Source organism: Mesoplodon bidens (assembly GCF_964165515.1).
Source record: "Mesoplodon bidens genome assembly, chromosome: 2".
Lineage (NCBI taxonomy): Eukaryota > Metazoa > Chordata > Mammalia > Artiodactyla > Ziphiidae > Mesoplodon > Mesoplodon bidens.
The window spans coordinates 73661959-73680800 of NC_138177.1; the positions used below are offsets into that span (position 1 = coordinate 73661959).

At 45.8% G+C, this 18842-nt stretch overlaps 1 protein-coding gene across 1 annotated transcript in view; it reads left to right on the top strand.

Annotated features, from left to right (window-relative positions):
• Positions 1-18842, top strand: part of KCNN3 (potassium calcium-activated channel subfamily N member 3) — a gene marked incomplete at its 5' end in the record, with an annotated part of 169818 nt that overhangs the window by 97616 nt on the left and 53360 nt on the right. Inside the window, one exon of the mRNA XM_081224313.1 lies at positions 12680-13098. Within this exon, the coding sequence (XP_081080439.1) occupies positions 12680-13098 (419 nt within the window). The remainder of the gene's footprint in view (positions 1-12679; positions 13099-18842) is intronic.

The window sequence follows — 18842 nt, forward strand, 5'->3', positions numbered from 1 at the left end:
GTCTTCTGCCCATTTTTGGATTGGGTTGTTTGTTTTTTTGTTATTGAGCTGCATGAGCTGTTTATACATTTTGGAGATTAATCCTTTGTCCATTGATTCATTTGCAAATATTTTCTCCCATTCTGAGGGTTGTCTTTTCATCTTGTTTGTAGTTTCCTTTGCTTTGCAAAAGCTTTTAAGTTTCATTAGGTCCCATTTGTTTATTTTTGTTTTTGTTTCCATTACTATAGGAGGTGGATCAAAAAAGATCTTGCTGTGATTTATGTCAAAGGGTGTTCTTCCTATGTTTTCCTCTACGAGTTTTATAGTGTCTGGTCTTACATTTAGGTCTTTAATCCATTTTGAGTTTATTTTTGTGTATGGTGTTAGAGAGTGTTCTAATTTCATTCTTTTATGTGTAGTTGTCCAGTTTTCCCAGCACCACTTACTGAAGAGACTGTCTTTTCTCCATTGTATATCTTTGTCTCCTTTGTCATAGATTAGTTGACCATACGTGCGTGGGTTTACCTCTGGGTTTTCTATCCTGTTCCATTGATCTATATTTCTGTTTTTGTGCCAGTACCATATTGTCCTGATAACTGTAGCTTTGTAGTATAGTCTGAAGTCAGGGAGTTTGATTCCTTGAGCTTCCTTTTTTTTTTTTTTTTCTTTCTTTAGAGAAATTGCAGAAGAAACCAGAAGTTTCTAGGAGGTTGAAATGAGTCTTTTTTTTTTCTTTTAAAATTTATTTATTTATTTATTTTTGGCTGCATTGGGTCTTCGTTACTGTGCGTGGGCTTCTCACTGCGGTGGCTTCTCTTGTTGCAGAGCACGGCTCTAGGGCACAAAGGCTTCAGTAGTTGTGGTGCATGGGCTTAGTTGCTCCGCAGCATGTGGCATCTTCCCAGACCAGGGCTTGAACCCATGTCCCCTGCATTGGCAGGCGGATTCTTAACCACTGCACCACCAGGGAAGCCCTCCAGCTCCGTTTTTTTCCCTCAAGACTACTTTGGCTATTCAGGGTCTTTTGTGTCTCCATACAAATTTTAAGATTTTTTGTTCTAGTTCTGTAAAAAATGCCATTGGTAATTTGATAGGGATTGCACTGAATCTGTAGATTGCTTTGGGTAGTATAGTCATTTTCACAATGTTGATTCATCCCATCCAAGAACATGGTATATCTCTCCATCTGTTTATATCATCTTTAGTTTCTTTCATCAGTGTCTTATAGTTTTCTGCATACAGGTCTTTTGTCCCCCTAGGTAGGTTTATTCCTAGTTATTTTATTCTTTTTGTTGCAGTGGTAAACGGGAGTGTTTCCTTAATTTCTCTTTCAGATTTTTCATCATTAGTATATAGGAATGCCAGAGATTTCTGTGCATTAATTTTGTATCCTGCAACTTTACCAAATTCATTGATTAGCTCTAGTAGTTTTCTGGCGGCATGTTTAGGATTCTCTGTGTATAGTATCATGTCATCTGCAAACAGTGACAGTTTTACTTCTTCTTTTCCAATTTGTATTCCTTTTATTTCTTTTTCTGCTCTGACTGCTGTGGCTAGGACTTCCAAAACTATGTTGAATAATAGTAGCAAGAGTGAACATCCTTGTTCCTGTTCTTAGAGGAAATGCTTTCAGTTTTTCACCATTGATAATGATGTTTGCTGTGGGTTTGTCATATATGGCCTTTATTATGTTGAGGTAGGTTCCTTCTATGCCCACTTTCTGTAGAGTTTTTTTCATAACTTGTTGTTGAATTTTGTCAAAAGCTTTTTCGGCATCCATTGAGATGATCATATGGTTTTTCTTCTTCAATTTATTAATATGGTGTATAAATTTGATTGATTTGCATATATTGAAGAATCCTTGCATCCCTTGGATAAATCCCACTTGATCATGGTGTATGATCCTTTCAATGTGTTTTTGGATTCTGTTTGCTAGTATTTTGTTGAGGATTTTTGCATCTATACTTATCAGTGATATTGGTCTGTAATTTTCTTTTTTCTTTGTTTGTAGTATCATGGTGATGGTGGCCTCATAGAATAAGTTTGGGAGTGTTCCTTCCTCTGCACTTTTTTGGAAGTGTTTGAGAAGGATGGTTGTTAGCTCTTCTCTAAATGTTTGATAGAATTCACCTGTGAAGCCATCTGGTCCTGCACTTTTGTTTGTTGGAAGATTTTTAATAACAGTTTCAATTTCATTACTTGTGATTTGTCTGTTCATATTTTCTATTTCTTCCTGGTTCAGTCTTGGAAGTTTATACCTTTCTAAGAATTTGTCCATTTCTTCCAGGTTGTCCATTTTATTGGCATAGAGTTGCTTGTAATAGTCTCTTAGGATGCTTTGCTTTGTGTGGCGTCTGTTGTAACTTCTCCTTTTTCATTTTTAATTTTATTGATTTGAGTCCTCTCCCTCTTTTTCTTGATGAGTCTGGCTAATGGTTTATCAATTTTGTTTATCTTTTCAAAGAACCAGCTTTTAGTTTTATTGATCTTTGCTATTGTTTTCTTTGTTTCTATTTCATTTATTTCTGCTCTGATCTTTATGATTTCTTTCCTTCTGCAAACTTCAGGTTTTGTTTGTTCTTCTTTCTCTTGTTTCTTTAGGTGTAAAGTTAGATTGTTTATTTGAGATTTTTCTTGTTTCTTGAGGTAGGCTTGTTTGCTATAAACTTCCCTCTTAGAACTGCATTTGCTGCATCCCATAGGTTTTGGATCGTTGTATTTTCCTTGTCATTTGTTTCTAGGTATTTTCTGATTTCCTCTTTGATTTCTTCAGTGAACTCTTGATTTCTTCAGTAATGTATTGTTTAGCCTCCATGTGTTTGTGGTTTTTTTTCATTTTTTCCTTATAATTGACTTCTAATCTTACAGCATTGTGGTCAGAAAAGATGCTTGGTATGATTTCAATTTTCTTAAATACATTGAGGCTTGATTTGTGATCCAAGATGTGATCTATCTTGGAGAATGTCCCATGAGCACTTGAGAAGAAAGTGTAATCTGCTGTTTCTGGATGGAATGTCCTATAAATATCAATTAAATCTATCTGGTTTATTGTGTCATTTAAAGCTTGTGTTTCCTTATTAATTTTCTGTCTGGATGATCTGTCCATTGGTGTAAGGGAGGTGTTAAAGTCCCCCACTATTACTGTGTTACTGTCGATCTCCTCTTTTATAGCTGTTAGCAGTTGCCTTATTTATTGAGGTGCTCCTCTGTTGGGTGCATATATATTTGTAATTGTTATATCTTCTTCTTGGATTGATCCCTTGATCATTATGTAGTGTCCTTCCTTGTCTCTTGGAACATTCTTTATTTTAAAGTCTATTTTATCTGCTATGAGTATTGCTACTCCAGCTTTCTTTTGATTTCCATTTGCATGGCATATCTTTTTCCATCCCCTCACTTTCAGTCTGTATGTGTCCCTAGGACTGAAGTGGGTCTCTTGTAGACAGCATAAATATGGGTCTTGTTTTTGTATTCATTCAGCAAGCCTGTGTCTTTTGGTTGGAGCATTTAATCCATTCAAGTTTAAGGTAATTATTGATATGTATGTTCCTATTACCATTTTCTTAATTGTTATGGGTTTGTTTTTGTAGGTCCTCTTCTTCTCTTGTGTTTCCCACTTAGAGAAGTTCCATTGGCATTTGTTGTAGAGCTGGTTTGGTGGTGCTGAATTCTCTTAGCTTTTTCTTGTCTGTAAAGCTTTTGATTTCTCTGTCAAATCTGAATGAGATCCTTGCCAGGTAGAGTAATCTTGGTTGTAGGTTTTTCCCTTTCATCACTTTAATCCCTTTCATCACTTTAAATATAACATGCCACTCCCTTCCGGCTTGTAGAGTTTCAGCTGAGAAATCAGCTGTTAACCTTATGGGAGTTCCCTTGTATGTTATTTGTCATTTTTCCCTTGTTGCTTTCAATAATTTTTCTTTGTCTTTAATTTTTGCCAGTTTGATTACTGTGTGTCTCGGCATGTTTCTCCTTGGATTTATCCTGCCTGGGGCTCTCTGTGCTTCCTGGACTTGGGTGGCTATTTCCTTTCCCATGTTAGGGAAGTTTTCTACTATAATCTCTTCAAATATTCTCTCCAGTCCTTTCTCTCTCTCTTCTGCTTCTGGTACCCCTATAATGCGAATGTTGTTGCATTTAATGTTGTCCCAGAGGCCTCTTATGCTGTCTTCATTTCTTTTCATTCTTTTTTTTTATTCTGTTCCGCGGTAATGAATTCCACCATCCTGTCTTCCAGGTGACTTATCCGTTCTTCTGCCTCAGTTATGCTGCTATTGATTCCTTCTAGTGTAGTTTTCACTTCAGTTATTGTATTGTTCATCTCTGTTTGTTTGTTCTTTAATTCTTCTAGGTCTTTGTTAAACATTTTTTGCATCTCCTCAGTCTTTGCCTCCATTCTTTTCCAAGGTCCTGGATCATCTTCACTATAATTACCTGAATTCTTTTTCTAGAAGGTTGCCTATCTCCACTTCATTTAGTTGTTTTTCTGGGGTTTTATCTTTTCCCTTCATCTTGTACATAGACCTCTGCCTTTTCATATTGTCTATCTATCTGTGAATGTGGTTTTTGTTCCACAGGCTGCAGGATTGTAGTTCGTCTTGTTACTGCTGTCTGCCTTCTTATGACTGGCCTTTGAATGCTCTTGTCTACCCTTTCAACCAGAAGAGCTCTGAGTTTATCTGATTCCTGTATTGAGCTTTAATGAAAAGTCTCACTAGAAGAAACAGCTCCACAGCTAGGAGAAAATGGAAAACCACAAATTGGATCCAACCCTTCATGTTACAGATGAAGAATCTGAGGACCAGAGAGGGAAAGGCACTTGCCCACGCACAGATGTTCAGTGGCAGAGCACTCTATCCCCGATGGTGCCGTGGTCAGGCACCATTCTCGTTAATGATTCTTGTTATGTGAGTGAAAAATACTGGCTTCCTCAAATGCTGTAACTTGGCTTTTACTCTCTATGAACTGGGGACAAGAAAGGGCTTAATAAGGTCACCACTGGTCTCTGGCAGTCCCGAACAAATTTCAGGCTCAAGGGTCCCATGGGTTCTCATGCCCACTGCAGGAGACCACATATGAACTCTGCTAGAGGCACTCAGGAGAACCCTGACCAGGCCAAAGAGCCACCAAAGAACATTACACGTGGCCCAGTAAGTCGTATCTGTTTCAGAAGGGGAGGATTTCTTCTTAGAAAGACTCAGAGCTGGCTAGCATGGACTCCAACCCTCTGAGAGTCTTGTTGGTTGTAGAATGATAGACTTTTCTGACAGGCCCCCTACTTGCTGACCTCTCTTTTACCTTCCCTTCTTTTCCTTCCTCCCTTTCTTCAGCTAGTTCCAAGGAGCATTTGCTGACTGGAAATTTTATGTTAACCATTACTGCAAACCTAGACATTCGTTTCATCACTGGCAATCAGTTCTTGTCCTTGGGGAAACCTAATTAGGTATTACGGGACTTTTGATGTCGTTTCCATGGAAACCCCCATAGTAATGATGTACATGAAGAATATATGCTCCAGGGAGTTTGGGAAAAAAATACATATATATTATTATTGGATTTTAAGAATATCTTTAATGTTTTTCTCTTGCTTTTTTTCTGCATATATATTTTTTTAATCATGGAAATTTTCCCTGGATTTTTTTCTCTCACAGAGAGAGAATAGTAGAGAACACAAGGGCCTTTTCCATTTTCTCTCCTTTAATTAAAAAAAATTCATAGTTGTGCAAGAATGAAAGTTTTTCAGATGGGTCAGAAAATGTCTAAGCAGGATCTCCCCTACTAGCTGAGAACATTTTAAGGAAAGATATTGCTTAAATAAAGAATTGAAAAGGCCTCATGTCTTTCAAAATAGAAGGGGGAAACTAGCAAATCCAATGAATCAACTCCAAACGTATTTACACTAAAGGGGGAAAAAAAAGGGCAGGTTCCCTGGTGCTTGGTGCTCTGTCAGGTTGACACTGGGGGCTCTGGGACATTCTCCTTGTCTCCCTGTCGAGACAGCCTATTTCCAGTCCTGCAGCTAACACATGGTGGGCTCCAGTGATTGCACATGAAATGACCTCTCCTGGGGTGACCAGATGACCCTTCAGAGTTGGCCCCCATGGTGAGCTGGTGAACCACACGATTACTCTGTGAGAAACTCCAGTGTGGGAAGCGTGCAGACCTGGTCTGACTGGTGCAGATGGAAGAGCCCAGAAGACTTTACAGAGAGGGAGCCTGTTACACACCCATGTGCCACAGCTAAAATTCAAGTGTTCCTGGAGAACCCATAAATAACTGAACTGTTTTCTTCGATACCTCTAATTGGCCACTCAAGGATGGAATGCCCACACTGACCTTTTTGCTAGCTGCCAGCTGATCAATTTACCCCCCAAGTTTGCCAACAAGATTCACTGTTCCCAGAGTCCCTGCAGTTTTTCTTCTTCACACCCGATAAATTCTGTTTTGCCTTTGCTCCTCGATTCAGTCTACCAGCTGACTTCCTCGCCTGTGAGAAACACATTGCATGCAAAATAACACAGCTGCTTGCAAAATAATTTTTTAAATGCTTTGAGTTATTCTTTGATATATGAAATGATGTGTCCACTGGGTGGGGCAGGGCTGGGGGAAGCTGGCCTGGCCCTTGATCGTGATCCCCTCTTCATCCAGTTACCCAGTTACTTGAGATAGACTGGCCATCCCTGTCTGATTAACTATGCGGGGTGGCAGGGTGAGGGTGGAAGTTCCTTCTAGGGGCTGTGGCATGAGAAGTTAAAAGAGAAGTGTTGGGCATGGCAGGCAAATCACCCAACTTCTAATATGCGTGCTAAGTAAACGCGTGAATTAGATTTGTTTATGTATTAGTTTTGTTGCATGACAAAGCACCCCCAAAATTAACGACTTAAAACAATAATCACTTAGCTTACGATTGTGTGGGTCAGCAGTCAGGGCAGGGCTCAGCTTGGTAGTTCTTCTGCTGTCTCACTTGGGGTGAGCTTCTGTCACGCAGCTGGTCAAGGATGACCTCACTCGTGTGCCTGGCAGCTGGTGCTGGCTGTAGGCTGGGGTGACGGGGAAAATGGGGCCATGTGTCTACAGCAAGCCCCATCATACTGACATTCTACAAACGTCAGCTACATCACATTATCTAATGTCCCTTTGGCCAAAGGAAGGCACATGGCCAGGTTCAGATTCAAGGGAGAAATGGACTGCACCTCTTGAGAAATGGACTGTATGTACCTCTTGCTGGGAGGAGAAGCAAAGTCACATGTGAAGAAAGAAACAAACGGGATGGGAGGACTTGGTGGCATTTTGGTGGCACCACACCAGGTTTGTCTGATACAGGCCTTCCAAGCACTACTGAATCCCTATCTTGCCTAAGAAGCTTTCCATGATGGGCCCTTATCATGCCTCTCTTATGCTAGAGCTCCTTGAGATCGTGAGCTGATTCATGGGACATGTGTCTGATTCATATTTATATCACCACAGTGTTCTTACCTAGTTGGTTCTTTTTCATTGAGGTATAATCGACAGATAAAATTGTATAGTGTACAGTGTGTTGATTTGATATACATATACATTGTGAAATGATTACCACAGTCAAGTTAATTAACACATCTACCCCCTCACATCATTACCTTTTTTATTTTTTTGAGAACACATGATCAGCTCTCTTAGCAAATTTCAAGTATTAGTTGGTTCTTACTAATTATTTTCTTGAATTGAGTTGAGTTGAATTGACTGAGTTGGTTCTCCTTTCTTTCTAATTACAAGCTCCTTGAAGGCAAGTTTGGAATTGCTCTCTCACATAAAATCTCCCTCCCAAAGCTCTTGGAATTATACCAACAGGCTGAAAATCCCGCAGGCTCTTAGAACCAGTTAAGTGGCAGAGGATCAGGTCTGGAGCCAGCTCTGTTCAGGACACTATCTGGGGTAAGAGTGGGACTTGCAGGTGACCACAGGCCCTGGCACCAAAGCATTCCATCTTCAGTCCGGCCATACCCCAAATGAGCGGCATCACCGTGTGAGGCAGAAAGACACAGCAGTTTGGAGATCGTGGCTTTCCTTCCTCACTCAGGGGAAACCCAGGCCAGGTCAGGAGGAAACATGTTTGTCAGCCCCCGGCCTCTGAGGCTTCTACTCTGTGACATCTCAGAGCAGACCCCACACCCCAAACCCCCACGGGCCCTCTGGCACCCCTTGTCCCATGCCAGATCCCATCCATATCACCTCAGCACTCTTCCAAAATTCATCAGGGTGACCAGTCAGGCTGCTCTAGAACCAGTCATGGGTGGCTGAGACCCAAATGGAGGGAAGGACAGTCCTTTGCCACCCTCCCCACTCTGGTCCAGCAGTGCTCCAGCACTTCTCCAGCACTCTCTAAGGCTTGGAGATCACCTGTGACCCTTTATTCCAGATTGGACCACCCCCTGGGAATAGGAGGATGTCCTTCCTATGGCATAAGATAAATCGTCAGGTACTTCATTACTCACAGGCTTAGCAATGAGTTTTCTATGGGAGTTTCCATTCTGGGTGGTTAAAAAGGGCCACTGGCCACCTGTCCTTTTCTTCACATGACACAGTCGTCCACCTACCCACCCATTTACTCACTAAAATTCTATTGACTGCCCACTGTGTACCAGGACCATCTCAGGCCTTGGGGAGAGGTGAGATGAGCCAGGCATGGGTCCTGTCCCCTGGGAGCTCATGTGCCCCGAGACCACACACGAGGTCTGCATAGGACCATGGAATAAGGGCTCTTCAGAGCAGAAGGTACCTCGGGGATCATCCAATCTATCCCCTCATTCCTCAGAGGAGGAAACTGAGCCCAAGAGAGGGGTGTTTAGTCATCCATGGTCACACAGTAAGCAGTAGTTATTGATTCACTACGCAAGAATTTACCCAACACCTATATATGCTAAGATCTGGTCTGGCACTGGAGATACCACAGGGAACAAGGTGGACACGGCCCTATCCCTTTGGCAGTCCAGCTGTGACTGGTGGGTCTCAATCCAGGTTACACTTTAGGCTTACCCAAGGAAGCTTAAGAAAAATCCCAATGCCAGGGCCTCATGCCCAGAGGTTTGGTCTGGGGTCCAAGTGTGGGTATTTTTAGACAAGTTCTCCAAGTGATTCTGATGTTCAGACAGGTCAAGAACCACTGCTCTGGGGTGGGGGAGACAGGCAAAAACCAAGCAAACATGAATAAATACGTAACTGAAATTTGTGATTTGTAAGGAATGAACAGGATGCTGAGTGAGGACATGGCAGTGTGGGGTACTGTTACCTGCCTAAGTCTGAGTGAGGCTACACTTGGAGAACTGTGGTTCCAGGAGTCAGATGGGAGCAAGCACAAGGGCGTCCTCATATGGGACAGCAATGGAATCTTCTGGGCCATATTGCCCACACTGCTGATCCACAAATCCCTGCACTGGAGCCCTGTCTAGCAGAGGCTCTCAATCTGCCACCTGAAATATCTCCCTGCTGGCCCCCATACATACTATTTATGAGTGCCTCCCAAGCCAGCCGGATTAATAATCCCTCACATTTTAAGAGTATAGTCATCTCTCGGTATCCACAGGGGGTTGGTTCCAGGAAACTGAGGATGCCCAAGTCCCTTATATAAAATGGTGTAGGACCCTCAGCCCTCCGGATCCACAGTTCTTCAGCCATGGATATGGAGGTCCAACTGTAGTTGGTAAAGCACATTCCCTCTTATCTGTATTATTGGATCCTAATGCTAATCCCGTGCGATGGACAGGGTCAAGGTTAATAGTCTGATGATAGAGATGTAGAAATAGGCTCAGAGAAGTGGTGTGACCTGCCTAAGACCACACAGCAAGTATCTGCATGTGTGAGACTTCAGTCTAGCTCATCAGCCTCCAGCTCCACTACCCATGTCGTCCCCCCACCCCAAGCCGTGCGCCAGGAAACTGAAACAGAAGCGGGGCACCTGGGAGGCAGGTGGGGACACCACCCCGGGGCCAGCACCCTCCTGTCAAGCTGGGCAGAACTGCCGACGTGCCTCACCTTTAACTTGGATGGTATACAATCTCATTCTCCATCAGGAAATCCAAGGAACCTGTGACTCTTTACTTCAGTTCCTGCCCAGAATGAACCCGGTTGCTATAGTAACCTGATGCAGTTCTTATAGGGTGGATGGTTTTCATTTTGTATCTGAAGAGTCTGGCCAGGCAGTCGTGTTGCCATGGCTCGGCCTGTCGGCAGCAGTTAGAAACAGAGGGAATCCTTTGAGCAGCCTCTAGGTCCCTCTAATTGATGGTGGAAACCTGTGTCTGGAAAACCCCCCAGCTCAGCTGCGCTGGGGAAGGAGGGAGGGGGAGTCTCGGCTGGTGTTGTGCCGGGTACCCTCTCCTGTTCAGAGAGCACACCTTACTAATTACAGCCGCCTGGGCAGAGGTCAGCCCCTCAGCCACTTGCTCCCATAGAGCCTTCTAGTTCCCCTCCATGATCTTCATCACAGGGGGCCATGCTCAGAGCTGTTTCATTGAACCCTGAATGCCCAGCTCCCTGGCAAATAGAGGGCCTCCAACATATGTTTGTTGAATGAATGAATGAATGAATGATCTTTTGTAGTTTATGAAGCCCTTCATACCCATTATCTCCCTTACTCCCCATGATAGCTGTGTGAGGTCCCAGGGCAGAAGGAAGAGGAAACTATGGTCCAGAAAGGTGAGAGAGGTGCTCTCACAGGCTGCCTCCCCTCCCTGTGCACTTTTGTAGCTGCCCTTGCCTCTGGGCAGCCCACTGAGTTGCCTGGCACTTGCTCCATGAGGCAGACAAATATCACAGGCACACCCTAAAAGTAAGGCAAGCAGGAGACCCCTGTTCAAGTCATGTGACTTGATTGGTTCACCTTGAATTTGTCTCAGACATGACACAGATCCTCTTTTTTTTTTTTTAAGATTTTTTTTGATGTGGACCATTTTTAAAGTCTTTAATGAATTTGTTACAGTATTACTTCTGTTTTATGTTTTGGTTTTTTGGCCACGAAGCACATGGGATCTTAGCTCCCCTACCGGGGATCGAACCCGCACCCACTGCGTTGGAAGGCGAAGTCTTACTCACTGGACCACCAGGGAAGTCCCCCAACACAGATCCCTTGATGGGCCCTTTTTACCCTCAGAGGCCCCAGACATGGGTGCCACGGTTTTCTCTCCTGGGTCCTTGGTTGTGGGCATGGTGGCCTAGAGGGCAGGCAGTGAAGGAGGGAGAAGAGAAGGGTGCTTGGTGACTAACTTCAAAACACAGCAGAATGTTCCTTTGGCCCAAACTGCAGAGGAAACGGGGACACACAGAGTAAAGGGCCTCTCCATTCCTAAGCTCCCTGTAAAGTGGGGTGAAGTGTGAGGACAAGCAAGGCTTAGCTCAGCCTTCAACCAGCACGCCCAATCCACGCTGACCCAAACTCTCTGTTACTCCCTCCATGCTGAAGGGTGTATTTCCAGGTTAAATCAAACTTCTTCCACCCAATCCTGGCCCCAACATTAACTTCTTTCTAACGCAGCCTAATTTCCTTCTGGCCATGAATCCTTCCCAGGATTATCATGAGGATAAATGCTTCCATCGCCTCTCATAAGTGAGGCGCATACCTGTCCAGGAGGTCCCCATGACCAGCACAGGCCCCTGATTGCAGACCTCACCTTCTAAGAATCAGAACCTTCAGATGTCCAAGGTGGACCTCAGAGGCCTTGCATTTCACAGATGTGGAGACTGGGGCCATGGAGGGGAAGAACGTGAGGCCCCCTTCACAGTCATTGGGTGTGGGAGACCCCCCACTGTGGGACCTCCTTGAGAACAAGCCTGGGCCTTCCCAGTATGCGAACCCAGCACTGAGCCCAGGCTGGGCACATAGCAGATGCTCAGTGAAGGCTTGTTTCGGCTGCTTTGCCAGTCCTCCTGGTGCGACAGTGGGAGCCTCATCGTCGTGGAAGGAAGGTTAGGGCTGGAAGGGAGCTTAGACATCACTGAGCCCAACCCTCATGAACAGAAAGAGACCCCATGGATTAATAACGCTAAAAATAACAATAGCTAATACTTACAGAGCTGGGTGCTAGACAGGATTCTCTGCACTTTGTACGTACTAATCCATTGCAGCCACATAGCGACCACTATGCAGCAGGTATTATTATCATTGTCCCCAGATGAGGAAACTGAGGCACAGAGAGGCTCAGTAACTTGCTGAAGGTCACAGAGCTAGTTCGTGTTGGGATCAGGATCCAGACCCAGGCAGTCTGGCTCCAGGGCCCACACCACTAACACCCCACCACCGACAGAGAGCAAAGTGCTGCCAGCAGGCACTTTTCTCCCAGTGGGAAGAGGAGTCTGTGAAGCCCTATGAGTTCACTCAGGAAACATAGCTTTTTCATCTCTGCATCCCCCTCAGGGCTCAGCTCAGGGCCTGGCAGGGGCCCAGGGACCTGTGTTCAATACAAGCAAGCTGTTCATCTTCCTAGTCATGAAGCAACCTGTTTAGGGGCTCCTTGGAGCTGGAAGGAATCTTGGGAAGCAATTTACAGAAATGGAGGCCCAGAGATTGACGTGTCTTAGCCAGGTCTCCTGACTCCCTGTCCAGGGCTCTCTTCACCCAGGCGAGGCCTCCAAAGAGGGCCCTGAGGCGGATCAGCTGCCGGATCCTCCCTCGCCCCCGCTGTGTGTTTCCATCCTGGCTGTGCTAACAGGCTGTCTTCTCCCACAGCTCTTCGTGATCGACAATGGCGCGGACGACTGGCGAATAGCCATGACCTACGAGCGCATCCTCTACATCAGCTTGGAGATGCTGGTGTGCGCCATCCACCCCATTCCTGGTGAGTACAAGTTCTTCTGGACGGCGCGCCTGGCCTTCTCCTACACACCCTCACGGGCGGAGGCCGACGTGGACATCATCCTGTCCATCCCGATGTTCCTGCGCCTGTACCTGATCGCCCGCGTCATGCTACTGCACAGCAAGCTCTTCACCGACGCCTCGTCACGCAGCATCGGGGCCCTCAACAAGATCAACTTCAACACGCGCTTCGTCATGAAGACCCTCATGACCATCTGCCCCGGCACCGTGCTCCTCGTGTTCAGCATCTCACTGTGGATTATCGCTGCCTGGACCGTCCGCGTCTGCGAAAGGTATTCCAGCGGGTCGGGTTCTCCACTCGACCGGGGCCTCTGAGCACACAGCGCATGTTGGGATGGGGGAAGGGAGGAGGAGCGGGGTGGGGGGGGCAGATGTATGTGGTCTGATGGAAGAAACAGGCATGCACCCAGACACCTCAGGAGAAAATGGGAGAGGAGAGCACCGGGTTGGGGCTGAATATGAACTGCAACATTGAAACATTGGAACCAAGGTAAGCTGGGAAAAATGCATATATAATCCTCATTTCCTATTCTTTATAAACCAGTATATCTCAAAGCGTTCTGGTTATATCATTACCCCTTTCTCACATATAACACTTTGCAATTTCTGCATTATCTCTCCCTCTTGGAGATTAAGGATGTTCGCTAGCATTTTAAAGGCTCTGAGAAGTCCTGCAGTAATGAAACTGGTTTAATTTTGTTTAGTCCAGATTTTCTCAAGAGTATTCACCCACCAACGCTTTTCATTGTACATCACTATGGATGCCTCACTCCTCAAAAATTTGGTCCACAGACCAGCAGTATCAGCATCACTGGTAACTTGTTAGATTGCAGAATCTCAGGCCTCACCCTGGAACTACTGAATAGAATTTGCATTTTAACAAGTTCACTGGTGATTTGTATGCACCTTAAAGTTTGAGAAGTACCTCACTGTTGGAACATACTTTGGGAAACATTGTTTTGGGAGGTTGGTGGCTGGTAGGAGAGAAGGGGGATATGGCCTAATAGAGATCTGGGGCTCTAGGGCATCATGCCAGCCCCTCAGAACTGCCATCATCAAGGCTCAAGGGTAGGTCTGTGGCTACCCGTTTCCACCGCCATCCTCAAGCTGCCCTTACTGACTCCTCTCCCTTTCAAGCTTGTCCTGGATATTCATTTTCTCTGATTTCATATGTGGAGTCTGAACACTGAGGTTAAAAACCTGGATTCTGCCCCTAAGTAGCCGTGAGACTTGAGCAAGTCACTTCACCTCTCTGGGCCTCAGTGTCCTCATTTTAAAGTGAGGATCACTTGAGATAGAAGGTAGATATATATTTACTTGAGAGAGGTTATTTTTAGTATGCTGGGAGGCCTGGTCAAGCGTCCTGTGTAATTTACTCAGATCACCCTTCATTCATTATCACATAAAATTATATTGTCAGGGCTTCCCTGGTGGCTCAGTGGTTGAGAGTCCGCCTGCCGATGCAGGGGACATGGGTTCGTGCCCCGGTCCGGGAAGATCCCATATGCCGCGGAGCGGCTGGGCCCGTGAGCCATGGCCGCTGAGCCTGTGCATCCGGAGCCTGTGCTCCGCAACGGGAGAGGCCACAGCAGTGAGAGGCCCGCGTACCACAAAAAAAAAAAAATTGTATTATCAAATCTTCCATGTACCAGTGTCCCAGGAGGGATAAAACAAGCAAAAGAAGTCTGGAGGAGAGTTAGTCTAACAATATCTCAGGGGTTCACTGAACCAGATTTCCCACCTATTTTGAAATGTTCTGTGTGCAGACAGTTCTTTCAGATGTTTGGCCAGCAGACACACAGTCAGATAAAGAGGCCATTCTGCTGCAACCAGACAGGGACCCCTGCGCATGGCAGGGTCAGTCTCTGAGAGCCAGTGCCATGCTGGGAGACATTTCTCACATACAAAGCCTGAAGGACCCACGATACCCATGTATTCAGAACCCCATCATTACTCAGCAGCTGACATTATAACATCTGCTCTAAGTAGGACCATAACTCACCAGGCTTCATTAATTTTCTCTGGTAAGCAGACACTCTTTCTGCAATGGAGAAAGCATATGTTTGGGTTCCAACCCCAGATTCCTCATAGTTCCCTTAGCTGAGCAATATGGTGCCAGTCTGGGCCTCAGTTTTCTCATCTGCAAGCTGGGGATAATACCAACTTTATAGGATTTGTTGTTGGAGTCAAATAGATAACGTATGTGAAGCATACACTGTGATCATGATAGTGACTATTCATACTAATAACGGAGATCTCTTGATAACTCTTGGGAATCTTGTGGCTGCCTTTTCATAATTAGAACAAACCAATTCCTACTATATGTGGACCTATGCTCTTCCTGTTTTCCTTTTTAACTGATCAAAGCTGAGTCTTCTAACAGCAATAATAATTGAATTTGCATAGCCCCTTAAGGTGTTTGAAATCTTCCGCGTCCTCAAATCGACCCTGTTTGGTGTGTATCATTACCCCATTTTTCAGATGCGCAAACATGGAACAAAGTAGCAGCAAGTGAGTTTCATTGTTTATTGAACCTGTCAGAAGTCTGGGTGATGATTTTTTATCGGATGATGAGCATGCTTCATCATCCGAGTGTGTAGTTTGCAGAGTACTCTGTTGCATGCTATTTGGCACTGAATGACACTCTATGACCTCCACACTGGGGCTGGGTTGACCTGGCCTCCATCAGACCATGGGCCTCTGTCTTCGGAGATGACTGACATGCCCAGCTGAAGTCCAAGGCAAAGGCACAGAGAAGCAACGAGCAAATCAAAGGTTCTCCTAAAGCTTCCCCTTCTCTTGTGAAAAGACCCTTTGACCAAAAGGCTTGTGCTTAGATCTCACATGAGATATATTAAAACACGTGGGGTGTTATCATTGCCCCTGTTTTTTGGGAGCTTACCCTGTGCCAGTTCTGTGTGAAATACTTCACTGTTATCTCCATTTGCCCTCCCAGTAGCCCTGTGGTAGAGGCACTGTGATTGTCCTCATTTTAGAGCGGAGGAAACTGATGTAAAGTAACTAGCCCGAGGTCACAGAGCCAGTAAATATGGAGCCAGAATTTGAACTTGCTTCTGACTCTGAACTTCATGTTTGTCTCACCAGCCCAGGCTGAATCCTGCACTTACAAGGAAACTGTGGCCTAGACTCCCCTGGCGACTTTCCCGATCTGAGCGTCTCACAGCCACTGAGACTGACACTTAAATCCCAGTCTTGCTGTTTTGCCTGCCTCTGATGTCTGTGCTTTTAATCATTTTACCACCCTGTCTTCAGGGCTGCCTTCAGGTTAAATTCAAACATACCCGAGTGTAGTGGATGCTGTGGTATGCCACCCCGGGGCCCCCTCTCGGCCCAGGCTCTCACTCCCTCAGCTGGGATTGTCAGCTGTGGCAGAATTGCCCTGGATGAAGGGAGCTGCTTCAGCTAAGATCAAGCCTCCTGCCCAGGGCAGCAAGCATCCAATGACTTGTCAGTGTAGGAGTTGAAAGGCCCAGCCCCTTTACCTCACAGCTCTGCAGGGCCTTCCTGGCTCCAGGGCTCCTGAGGGATCACATGGCACTTCAACCCCTCCCTCTCCCCAGTCCTATGTCCCTCAGGCCCCATGGGTGTTGATCCTGAGAGCAGCCCCAACAAACCTCCCACACTCAAATCGCAGCGTCCCAGTGACTCTTTCCCAGGAATCTGACCTATGGAGCTGTGGAAGCGTTTATGAGTAAGTATATTCTTTCCTAATCAGGCAAAGTGCTTCTTTTAAAAAGACCAAGCAATTTCTTTTAGAATCAAGCTTAAATGAGCATTGTCCTTCCCCAATGTCAAATAATCAGCAAGATTGGCAGAGACTGAGATAGGAATTATTCAACCAGAGACCGGACAGAAACTGGAGGCAGGCGGTGCTTTGGAGGACTGAAGCCTCGGACCAGGGTGGAAGGACCTGCCCTGTCCAATGTGGGCAAGATTCCGTTTTTCTCTCTCAGCCTGATCAATGACAATTCTGTCATCTGAGACAGCAGAGAGAGTAAAGGACTCGCCCAAGGTCACATAGCAGCATGACAGGCTCTAGAAAAACTCCCCTCTGCTGATGCCCAGAGCAGGGCTTGTTCACATTCCAGGTGGGTTTCATCAGCCCGGATGCATCTCTAGCTGTGAACACACACTTCTGAAGTTGCTATGGAAATCCCTCTTCAGCAAGACTCATTTTGAAAGACATTTCTCATATCTGGGGTTGGCTTTTATGTGACAATAAAGGTTTTTCACATTTCCTCCTTCCAAGGAGGGAGAGGGAATCAGTAATTACCCAGAACAGCCTGCTATGGGGAGGGCAGCGCCTGGTTGCTGGGAGGGCGGCATCAACAGCAGGCTTGTTTTTCTCGCACCCCAGTGAAACATTGCATCATGGGTTCTGAGGCCTGACAGTGTGGCACTCGCCATTCTCTGGGATTCTCCTGGCCACGTGCCCGCCTCCCACAGGCCTCCCAGAGCCCATCCGAGGAACCTCCTCATTAAACACTGTCACACGCCAAGCAGCTGAGCTGGTGGAGAGACCACGGGGGGGCCCAGGCCTAAAGGCAGCAAGGCAGGAAGGGGGCTTTCCTGGCACGCCCTGAACGAAGTCTGCCAGCTCACATGTGGCTGTTTATCTCCCTGGGAGGAGCGACAAGGCCTCCCATGACACTGACAGAGTGGGCTGAGTCTTGTGATCCCGAGCCAAGTTTTGTAAATGACCTCCTACCCTCGTGACTGGAATCCCTTTGGCCTCTTCTCTCCTGAGGCTCCAAGTTCTGCTCACAGGCTGTGTCAGTATCTCAGGCCTTCCAGCCTATCAACAGGTCTTTGGTGATGGTGTGAACTTTCATCTAAGTCTGTATATTGGCATTTTCGTGAGAAAATGGATTCTGGAGACCTGGCTGCTGGAACTGGAGAAAAACAATGAGTGGCCATTCTTTCTCTCATTAAAAGAGAGCCACTCCTCCCATCATAAGGAAGATAAAAAGAGGCTTCCTTCCTCCAGTCTCTTCTGCTTCTGTCCCAGACACCCAGGTCTGCACCAGCCGGAAGCTGGGAGCAAGAGCAGTTCCCTCCTCCTCCCCGTCTCCTTCCCACAATCTCCTACCACCTCCGCCAGGGGCTTCAGCTCCAAGAAGGAAGCAGAGAGAAGGTCTACAGAAGGAAGTACATAGCACGAGGTTGACACACGTGCCCAAATAGAGCCTTTGTGTGCTGGGCAGAGCTGGGAAGAGCTCTGAGAGCAATGGGTTCTCACGGGCCCTCTGATGCCAGGCACAACCTCCGATGTGTAACACGTGCACAGTGACCCACTGGGACGACGGGAAGAAATGATCAGAGTTTCTATTCATAGTTATTTTTATCTAAGAAAATTAATCTTTGCTAATCTTAATATGCAGGTAGACTGTAATACATGTGGACAATTTATAATAAATATACATATAGCAGGGGGAGGGTGCATGCTCAAAAATTTTTTACTAGCAGGAGTCCATAACTTTAGAGGATACAAACCACTGGTTTGGGGAATGAGAGGACTAGTTAGTAAGGATAGGAAAGTATCCTGTCACATTGGTTGAAGCCTGCTAGAACTGGAACCCTGCCCTCTAGCTAGAGGAAGGGGAAATCAGCACCCCGCTGGGCAGAGGAGCAGCCTAGGGCAATCCTGCTGCCGGGTGCCAGGTCTGGATAGATCACTCCTAATTCAAAGATGAATTCCCGGCAGGGGGTGGGTGGGGGAGACTGAGGAGGGGAGGGAAGGGGAATCATACAGGAGGCCTTGAAACAAAAGTGCAGCATTAAGAAAGAGGAAAATAATTCTGAAGATGCAGAATAACGTTTAATCATGAGGAACAGAAAGCAACATTTGAAAATTCTTGGGCATCCCTTACAGGGTACAAGAAGATGTGATCTCTGTGATAGAGAGGAGTGGACAGATATGAAATGAAAATGTATCTGGTTCACATAAGCCTAGAGTTCACAGAAAATGAAAATGTTTTAGCAAAAAGAAAATCCA